The 10,564-nt window shown below is 41.6% G+C and overlaps 1 protein-coding gene across 1 annotated transcript in view; it reads right to left on the bottom strand.

Moving 5' to 3' along the window:
• Positions 1-10,564, bottom strand: part of OTOGL (otogelin like) — a 187,639-nt gene that overhangs the window by 45,290 nt on the left and 131,785 nt on the right. The window contains exons 32-35 of the mRNA XM_019514788.1: positions 9,496-9,663; positions 3,514-3,792; positions 2,774-2,891; positions 454-533 (exon numbers count right to left, since the gene is read on the bottom strand). Coding sequence (XP_019370333.1) covers positions 454-533; positions 2,774-2,891; positions 3,514-3,792; positions 9,496-9,663 — 645 coding nt within the window. The remainder of the gene's footprint in view (positions 1-453; positions 534-2,773; positions 2,892-3,513; positions 3,793-9,495; positions 9,664-10,564) is intronic.

Below are 10,564 nucleotides of genomic sequence, written 5' to 3'. Positions count from 1 at the left end.
CTTCTGCAAGAAGAATTGAAACAATTGCACTGTATTCACCTCTCCTCCTTTCTACTCCTAACTCCAAGACGAGCCTTCAAGCTGCTTGCCAAGAACCTGGGTATGAAAACTAGCACTGTCAAAACCTCCCCAAGTTGCATAATAAGAATAATTTTAAGTTAACACGCCCACAATAAATTTCACTTTTAACCAAATCACCATTTCCCCCTAGAAAAAATGGTCTGATGGAAAATTTCCAAGTAGCTCAAGACCTAAAGAATGGCTTACCTTTGAAACTTTGCCCAATTCTATCCCAACTACATAGCTGGTCCAATAAAAGATATCACCCTACGAAATCCTTGCTGTTAGCTCTTGTCATCATAACAAAATAAGTTATATTAAAAATAAACAAACAAACACCTTTACTATTATCTGAAGAATGATTTGTAACATTAAACAAGAAAAAATACTTACAGTCCTCAGGATAAACACATTTAAGTGTCACCTCATCAAGGATCATATTCTTAGGACAATATGGTAAGCACCCTTCAACCCTACAAAAAAGTGTTTAATTATAATTTCTAAAATTATTCTAGAAAAAATTGCAAGTCCAGAATATCTACATTGTTTCATGAAACAGCTTTTTCAAGATTTCACTGCATCCATGTCTGTTCCTGAGAGCTTTTTCACTTCTAGGCATTTACAGCTTATGCTTTTATAGCTTAAGCTATACATTCATATAGCTTAAGGCATTTATAGCTTACTCATGCCTTCCAGGCACTTTAGAAGGCTAGATACAGTCAGATCCTATAGAGCTTCTAAAGATGTGACACAGCCCTCTAAAAACTAGTAGGGGATCATTATACTGCACAAATAAGTACATTTTTGATATTACGAAGGCATTCAGACTGCCTCTGGAGAGTCTCGTGTTCCTAATTGCCATTAACACAAATTGCATGCATAACCTAAATTTAGTGAGGCACATATTAAAATGGTGCTTAACAATTACAGTTTCAACAATATTGAAATGTCCAAGAAAAGTAGCTTAGAACCATCACAGGCAACCTAAATTAGCAATGTATTTCTGGTGACAAACAGTAGAGGACTGTAGCGATATCCTAAAACACCTAAAGTACAACCACTTTTGCAAACAAACTTTATGCTTGTTCTTTTTTGTTTGTTTGTTTTTAAAGATTCCCTTTTTTATGTTAGTGCTTGCAGGTTGTGGTAGAAATAGACCCTTGGAGATGGAAGGGCTATTTACCACTAACAAGTAGTGGATTGAAATATGCACTATAGACTTGCATAACATATGACAACCTGTTTCATATCACTTGACAAAGTTCAAAACTCATCATTCATTCAATATTTGGCTTGTGTGTGAATGCCCAAGTAAACGTGCCAACTGCAATACTGTTTTTTGTAGGTTTTCCATAATTTATACATATACTATGTCTTTGCTAACAAAAGCGAAGAAGATATCCACACACTACACCTATTTAATATATTTGTTTTCTACAAAAGGGATGAAGACTATCATCCCATTTACAGAAGCCAAAGAAGATTTCTTTTCTTAGTGCCAACCTGTGATGGGCTTGAACCACTGAGTTCATGAGGAAAATCTCTATATCCCATTACCAAGTCTCCCAGATCTTCAGCACTCTCTCTTTGTTCTCAGTTATGGTCTATGCCCCATAAAGATGAGCCTGTATCATAGCTACTGAGCCCCATCATTTTACAGGACACATGAAACCAGTTCATCCTTATTGTAACTCCAGTGAAGTAAGTGGTATAAAATGGTAAAAAATGGAATATATATGTGTAACAAGTGGGCGTCCTGAGGCTGGTAGTCATTTGTCTCAGGGCTAACCGCCCGCCTACCTCACCTGCCACACCTTTGATAATACTCATCAGAAGAGGTTAACCAGGCGGGAGGCTGCTCATTTACTTGCCCTGATACCAAGGGCATATATACATGGCTCTGAACCTTCCCTTATATCATGTCCCATACCGCACAGATGGCATCCATCCTCACACTGGGCTCACAATCCCTGTGCCCTCAAGACTGGGCTCACAATCTCATTTACTCAGGACTCCCAGGGCCTTAATTCCCTTGCCCCAGGAGCTTCACACCCAGCTCCTTCATGGGCTTAGGGCCCCAGCCCCCTGGTGCCTCACACCCAGCTCCTTCAAACACCTTATGTCTTGCTGTGAACCTGGGCCCTGCCTCAGGCCACCTTCTACAGCCTGGGCCCTGCCTCAGACCTCACTGTAAGCCTAGGCCCTTGTTTTGTCTTCAGGGTGTGCTCCTTTAGCCTTTCCCCTACACAGGGTAACCTTCAAGGCAGTGGGAGCTGAGGCTTTCTGGCACCCCATACTCACCCTTCACTGGGAAGGTACAGATGTAGCATTTCCTGGAGACTGCCCTGCCACTAGCAGTCCTACGACACCATCTAGCCCCAGCAGAGTGTAGTTTTAGGTCATGCCCCAGGACCAGGAACCTCCAGCCATCCCCACAGTTCCTGCCCTGTACCTCCAAGACGTTATGAACAGGAGCTTCATCAGGGTGATGCTCTCTCCTTGGCTGCTTGCAGCAGACTGCTGGCTCCATTGCTCAGGGCCTGCTTTTATTTCAAACAGTTTGGCCCTGTTCCCAATCAGGCAGCTGTGCCTTATTGGGAGGGCAGCCACCTGCAGGCTGCTCTGCCGCTTGCCCATGCCCTTTTGAGTAACAAAACAATTGTTACAATATGCTATAAAAACAGTATGGTAGAAATATTTTCTTTTGACTTACGGTGGAAGAAATTTACATGTTACTCCTTCAGGGTCACTACATGTACTAACACATGGACTAGCACAAGGTTCATATCTCCATTCACACATTCTCCTATAAGGCACTGATGCATGGAGCTCTAAGAAACAAAAAAAAATCATAGTAATTATTGAATCAAAATCTTTTCTATGATGTACACATCAGAGTATTCAGAGAAATGAAACTCCTTATAGCATCTTGACAAAATTGGTTACCAAACTGGTAATAATGTTTTTATAAAAAGCTTTTAAAGTAGAAATAATCCTATGATTGTCCAGAGGTTTGGAGTATCAACAATATAAACAGCTATTTAGTTAGTCACAAAATATAGACAATAAACCTATTTACTAATAATATATTACATATGTTGGAGGATTCACCAGCCTCAGACACAATGCAACTCTCTCATTCAAAGAACAGAAAATATATTAACAGCACATTAACTTTATTACCGTCTATCTGCTTTTTATAACGGTTTCAAATTCATTTCCAACAAAATGATCAGTAACCAATTTACATATGGATCATATTCTTAAGGCAAGCTCCAAAATCTAATGATTAGGAAATCAGTAATGTTTGGAGACTGAGGTTGGGGAAATAACAGTAAAAAGAGGAAGTAAGTACTTGTTACTATCAATGATGGAGATGCAGTGAGGGGCAGCCCTCTTAAGACTACTAGAAAAAAATGAATACAACATCTTTTGGGATCAACTTTAAATTACCTTCAATGCTAAAGCTACTTGAACGTTTGAATTCTTCGGAGTCATTATATTTTGACACTTTAACACCAGACGCTGTGAGTATAATGAAAAAGCCTTTTTTGCTGTGCAGTTCAAACGCACTGTATCCTGGAATCCAGAGGCCCTGGTGGTGAAAGAATGTGGCTCTTCTCCGAAATGATGAACTTGCCTGCCACTGTTCTAAATAAATAGTTGCATTGTCATGGACACACAGGAAATAGTTTGGCCTTTCAGCAGACTCGAGGGAAACAAGAGATGGAGCTGTCACAAACAAAATACAAATCAATCAGATGCTAGTTTCAACTGCAGAATGGTTAAAGAACATAAGACTTGTACACTGGGTCAAACCAAAGGTCCATGTAGCCCACAACTGTAAGTAGCAAAAGCTATAAAAGTACAGAGTGGCTGTTGGGTAGTTTACGTTAAAACTGCTGCTCCTGACAAAAATTCTCCAGGGTTTGTTTACAAAATAGCAATAGAATTGAAGTGTAAAGACAGAAGGAACCATTTAATCCAACTCCAAATTTTGGCACAAGATCAAACAAGTACAAAATAGTCAAAAGCAAATTAATATTGGGAATCACAAGAAGGTATCTATGCAGTGTAGAGGGAGGGTGGGGTGGGAAGGGAGGCAGGGAAGACGTGCAAAGTTAGCAGCTACTGGTGCTGCCCCATTCACTGCCACTGCTAAAGACAAGGAGCCTCTGGTATCTAATTAGGGCTGCCTATAGATGTGCTCATTCACATTCTAATTAGAACACACCAGAATCACCTTACTGTCACATTTATTAAGCCCCCACACATTTCAAAATGGCCGTGGGCACACGTTATTTAAAACTTGTCAAATGAGCTTTAGCTAAAGCATCCCACAGCCATTTTGAAATGTGCAGGGACTTAATACATGTGACAGTGAGCCATTTTAATTACAGCAGCTGCCTGGGAACCATTCTAATTAAAATGCTCAGGGGCAAGGGGACCCCTGAGCATGTGTATTGTCAGCCTAACAGAGTAAAGTTTAGGAAATAAAGTAATGGGGGCAAGGAGCCCAATTAAGTTCACGGAAGGGGTAGTATAATGGAACAGTGGTGATTTTGAAGTAGTAATCAAAGTATGAGATGTGTGGATTTGAGGACTTAGTGTTCTTGCAGCTCCTTTCAGGCTGGTTATCTGATAGTTTTGTGCTGCTGAGCTCTCACTGGCTACCTGCTGGGGCCAGAAATAATTATTTTACTCCTATGAATGCATCATTTGATCTCTGGGTTTGTTTTATATATCTATTCAGAGAAGGCACATATCTACACATTTGCTGTGAATAAGGATGGGGATTTGGCTGACGTACTGGTGATCCCAGTAACACCTAGGAAACTCAAGTGTCTGGTTTGTGGGTCTCATTCACATTCGATGGTTCAAATCAAGCACTGGGTTTGGAGGGCAGGAAACAATTTTTGTCAAATTGACAAGGACCCCTGGGATTTTTTGCCTTCTTCTGTAGCAGGGAATATGGACATCCTTCCTAAAATCATTTGTGAGTGTTTTAAGCCAGCAGTGTCAAATAAGTGGCCCACGGAGCTTCTCAAGCTGGCCTGCCTCCGGAAGTTGTAGGCATAGCTTGCCATGGAATCCAGGCCCCTTTATACCCTGGGCAGACATAGCCATTGACAGCAGGAAGGTGAGCGAGAGCTGATATAGCCCTGGTTGCCTTCTGGCCACTTCACCCCTTGCCACTGCCAGTCTCAGTTCTTCTGCCATTGTTCCATCACCACCCCTTGCATAGCTTCCACTGTGTTCCCCATGTCCCATGCCAAAGCTAGAGCTGCCCCCATAGCATGAGGTACACGGCAGGGGTGACAGCTTCAAATCCAGCACAGGATAGCTGGGAGCCAAAGCGGCACCTTGTGCCCCATGCCAGGGCAGGAGCTGGACCACCACTGTATGCCCTATGTGGGGGTCAGAGCTGCCATCTGCCCTGAGCTGGATCCAGCCCACAAAGAGCCCTATGGTCCAGATCTAGCGTGGGATGCAAAGTAAGCGCGACACCCCTGTTTTGAGCTAACGTTTCCAATTCACTGTCATTGCAGTAGCAAAGCACTAGCAGCACCCTTGTTCTCTTCTCCTTATTTCTGGCACATTATAGGATTGCAGGGGGGAGGGGGAGGAGGCTACTTTTCTTACATGGCACTTTGTGGTGTGGCACAATGTAGTTTTGGTGCATTTCTTATGGACTTTTAAGGACAAGTTGTTGTCCATGAATGCAGAGTATTGGATTTGAGAGCTCATGAGATCAATCCCATGTTCCCCTGCACTGAGGCATAATCAAATATACCTAGTCTCCAGTGAAGGAGATACACAGCATCTCTAGGTATCCTCAAATAGCAATATTCAAGTACAGGTAAGCTCCATGTAAATACTGAACATTTGGCTAGGTAATCATTTAGTCTCTCTCTGCAAGACCAGGGCCAAGTTTTGTGAAAACCTCTTTTCTCTCTTGAGATTTCAGGCACTTTAACATTCAGGCAAAGTAACATGAGAAAAGTTGTTTTTAAACTTAAAATTCTTAAATTTAGCCCAGACTAGAAACAAACAAAAAATCCAAACATAGCAACTCATTTGAAGATTTTAGATATTAAAAAAAAAGTGGGGAAATGGCTAAAATTTAGCTGCAAGCATAGTTAGAAATTTGGAGCTTCTGTATTTTCTACAAATATTATTTCATCCTCAAAAGATATGAAAACAATGCCCATGTGCTACATCAAATTAATGCAGCTTTCAAACACCTTCAGCATTTCACTTAAATTATTTTATATACTTAAATAATTTCATTAGACTTCATTCTTTCTTCTACTTCCTCAGCTTTCCATTTTCAAAAGTTTTCAAAAACTTATTTTCTCCACTGCCAATCACTCCATTGCTTTTGAACACAATTTCAGAGTCATTATAAAAATAACCTCTTAAAAAGGTTTGAAAATTACAACATATAAGATACTAAGGTTATGGACAGACATTCGTTTGCAGTGCCGAGAATTTCCAGGTAGTTTGCGGCACCCCAAGAGTGTGATGAGAAACATGCCTACAGGCTGTTTCAAGGGCCACAGGGCATGGGAAAAGCCTGTACTGCTGGCACTCCACAGCCAGGGGGCTGGTATGCAGAGATCCCAGAGTGTTTTGCTGGGATCCCATCTGCAAAGGTTCCCAAAGACAACCCAATGCAAAGGAAAGCACTGAATGGTGGTGACCTCCTCCCCACAAGCTGAGAATGCAAAGCCATAGAGCACTGGTTCAGTTTTAACAGACCGAAAGGCTTACTGATTTCAATTCCATCCTGCAGTGGATCCCTGCCACCCATGCACCCTGCAGCTCCCTACCCTTATGGTTCTATATCAGACTTGGCTGGAAAGTTATGAAAATAGAAAATAATCTTTGTTATGTGGTGATTTTCTTTTAAATAAATGGAGGGACGTAGGTTTACAGTTGAGGGGTTTTTTCTTTCCCCCCCCAAAAGGACAAATTTTGACAAACTATAGTTAGTAAAGTCAGATGGAAAGAGGAGTTCAGGGAAATGAATGCAGACAAGACTTGCAATTTCTTTAAGTCTAGTACAGAAGGCCCAGTGACTGCCATACTCCTACAGGCACAGAAATCAAAGCCTGCCACAATTCTAAGAGATCGTTCAACTCCTATGTGGGCTGGTGTACAGAAACATGTATAGGTATGTGGATACAACCAAGGCCTTTCCCATGTGGTCTACAAGCTCACCAACCAGTTTGGCACAGACAAGCCCACAGTGGGAGACGCAGTGCAGGTGGTGTCCCCGGCTAAGCAGCAGGTGTTGGCACTGGAATTCCCCCCCTCCTGTCAACCTGTGGGAGGCTGGCAGTGCCAGGAAGGGTTATGATGCTGGCTCCACTTCAAGTGTAGAAGAAGGGCTGTAGGGGCTTCCCTTCATCCCAGCCAAGGCCTTTATGAATTACTACAGCCAGTCTCTGCACTAAGCACAGGTGGAGCTTTCAGCCATGCTACTACTAGGCAGGGATCTGACTTTGCCTCTGCTTCTGAAGAGGTGGTAAGGAGTCCCCTTTTCATCCTGGCCCTGGCATTTGCCTCTTGTAGAAACTTAGAACTGACTTTTGAAGGACCAGACATGAACTTAACCACCCATGAGTTCCTGGTGATCAGTGATTTCCTTTTCTGTAGTACCTTTGGTTTCTGTAGCTGTCACATTTGCTTCACAAAGGTCTCCAATTCAAAACCAGGCAGAAACAGCCCCTTCTTCCATTCTGGCTTGCAAACAACACCAAAGATCATGATGCGACAGGAACAGATATTGTTGACATGGCAGGAGGGTCTCAGAGATAGATATCTGCTCTGCTCCTCGGGCAGGAAGGGCTTTATCTTGTCCACAAAGAAAGACAAAGCTAAGCAATGCAACTGCACAGCAATCTATGAGCCTTGCTCTGCCTTCCTGGGGCAGTAGAGTTTGAGGTGCCAGACAGAGTCCCTGGACCTGGGGGAAGGTGGGGACAGGACAAGAACGGGAGACGCACCCTGTTGCATTCTGTGCAAATGGACAGACATTACATGTGATTCTGGAAATTGACATACTGCCAAAAAGTCCCTGTTTTAAAGAGCTCAAACTTTTCTGGAATCACCGTGTCTTTCCCAAGAAAATTTGCTGGTACATCTATACACTCACATTTAGCTACTCTAAAAAGGGTATTTCTTGCTAGAAATATAATCCTGTCCATGACCTAATTATACAACCACTGAAGGAAATGGCAATGCCCCTACTGATTTCTGAAGCACAAGATCAAACACAATATAAATCGAATATAACCATTACATGAAAAACTGGAATAAAAAATAACATTTTTGGTTACACTGGTCAGGTCACTGAGTGAAGAGCTGAAACTGCTAAGAGAGATTTGCATGATACAACTATAGACAGAAATAAGCAGAGCTGAGTTTATCTGAGTATTGGCATAAAGAGTTTTCTGTAAACATCTTCTAAATTATGGGCTTCATAGTTACTAATGAAAAGCATTTTGTTATGCAAGACAATTAAAATTGCTCATACAGAAGCATTTCCATTCATTTATGTTTTGTTGCACCCCTAATATACTTTCTTAACATTAAAGCTTGAAGCTAAATTTTCTAAAATGAGCTATTCTTTTTGTTTTATAATAGGGACGATCATTTTTCAGACTGGCTATTTTCATCTCATGAAACTCAAAGGATAAAAATCATTGCAACTTATTTTAGAAAATGAATAAATTTTTAAATAGACCCTTGAGTAGCTGAAACAGAGAGAATCATAAAAATCGGTGTCGGAAGGGAGCTCAGGAGGTCATCTAGTTCAACCCCCTGCTCAAAGCAAGACCATCCCTAACTAAATCATCCCAGCTGAGGCTTTGTCTAGCCAGGTATTAAAAACCTCCAAGGATAGAGAGTCCACAACCTCTTCGGGTAACCTGTTCCAGTGCTTTACTACCCTCCCAGTGATAAAGTTCTTCCCACTATCTAACCAAAACTTCCAGTGACTTGAGACCGTTGCTCCTTGTTCTGTTGTCTGAGAACAACCTAGCTCTATCCTTTTTGTAGCCACCCGTCAGGTAGTTGAAGGCTGCAATTAAACTCTGCCTCAGTCTTCTCTTTGCCAGGCTAAATAAGCCGAGTTCCCTCAGCCTCTCCTCATAAGTCAGGTGCCCCCTAACCATTTTCATTGCCCTCCACTGAACTTTTTCCAGTTTGTCTACAACCTTTCTTTAATGGGGGGGAGGGGGGTTCAAGTACTCCAGATGTGGCCTCACCAGTTCCAAATAGTGGAGAATAATGACTTCACCAGATATGCTGGCAATGCTCTTTCTAATTCAGCCCAGTATGCCATTAGTCTTCTTCACAACAAGGGCACATTGTTGGCATGCATAGTTAAACTAACGTTGTAACTATCTTAATATTAAGAATACTTACATAAATCTTTGTCCTTGAAAAGGCCTGGTGTTATCATAAAATTAATGAACACCTTTCCATAGGTACTGATTTTAGGCAGAGGAAATATCTTTCTGTTAGTAAGGTTGGCTCCTATGATAGTATCATTCTGTCCATAGCTTGCCAAAATATATGGTCCCTCTCCAAGCCCTAGTAAAAATATATAAAAAGAAACAAAATCAAGTGAATGGTCTGTTTCCTTACTTATAGCAATAAAGAAAAACTTTGGTTACTTACCACTCAAGATTGAACTTCACATCATATATTGTTGCCATAATTCCCCACAACTGGAACCTTCCACTTTACAAATTTTGGAACCATTTAAGCCTGTTCATTCAGGACAGAGCCCCTTTCCTCACTTCATCATCTCAGATTCAGAGAGGTGTGATACTCCTCACTCCTCTTGCTGTCCAAGGAAGTGAGAATGGAAGAAGTGCAAGGGTGTGCATATCAAACAGCAACTGTACCTATTAGTAGGTAATGTGGGCTATCTCCTCATGAAGTTTCTTACTCCATAAATCTTGGAGATGAACTGAAGGTGCCACATGTATATGCTGTAAAGACAAGCTATGGAATGAACTATTTGGCTTAATTGCAAGGATGTAGGTTGCTCTAAGGACATAGGCAGACAAGGTTCTTTGGGTGAATCTGATATCTTTTATTAGACCAACTTAAATAGCTGGAAAAAAAATATTTAAGCAAGCTTTCGGATTTAAAAACCCTTCATCATCCTGAGGAAGTTTCTGCAGTTGGTGTGTGCTCTTTCTGGATGGAATGAAAAGTAAAGAAGCCAGAGGCTGGGCTGGTATGCATATGAGACAGGAAGTCAGTGAAGATGTAAACTGTGGAGTCAGTGGGCAAGAGACAGGCTGGGTAGAGGGGAAAAGGGGGATGAATGTAGGAGTTAACTAGTGGAGAGGTAACCTGGGGAGTCAGATGTCAGGCAAGTTATAATGTGTCATAAATCCAATGTCTATATTTAGTCCATGATTTTTAGTATCCAGGAGGTTGATGAAGTGAAGTTCATAGGTTCATCTCTGAGAAGTGTTTT

This window comes from Gavialis gangeticus, unplaced genomic scaffold (assembly GCF_001723915.1).
Source record: "Gavialis gangeticus isolate Ggan-Ray unplaced genomic scaffold, GavGan_comp1, whole genome shotgun sequence".
Taxonomy (NCBI): Eukaryota; Metazoa; Chordata; order Crocodylia; family Gavialidae; genus Gavialis; species Gavialis gangeticus.
Note: the sequence above shows the minus strand (reverse complement) of the source record. Positions and strands in the feature narration are given on the sequence as shown.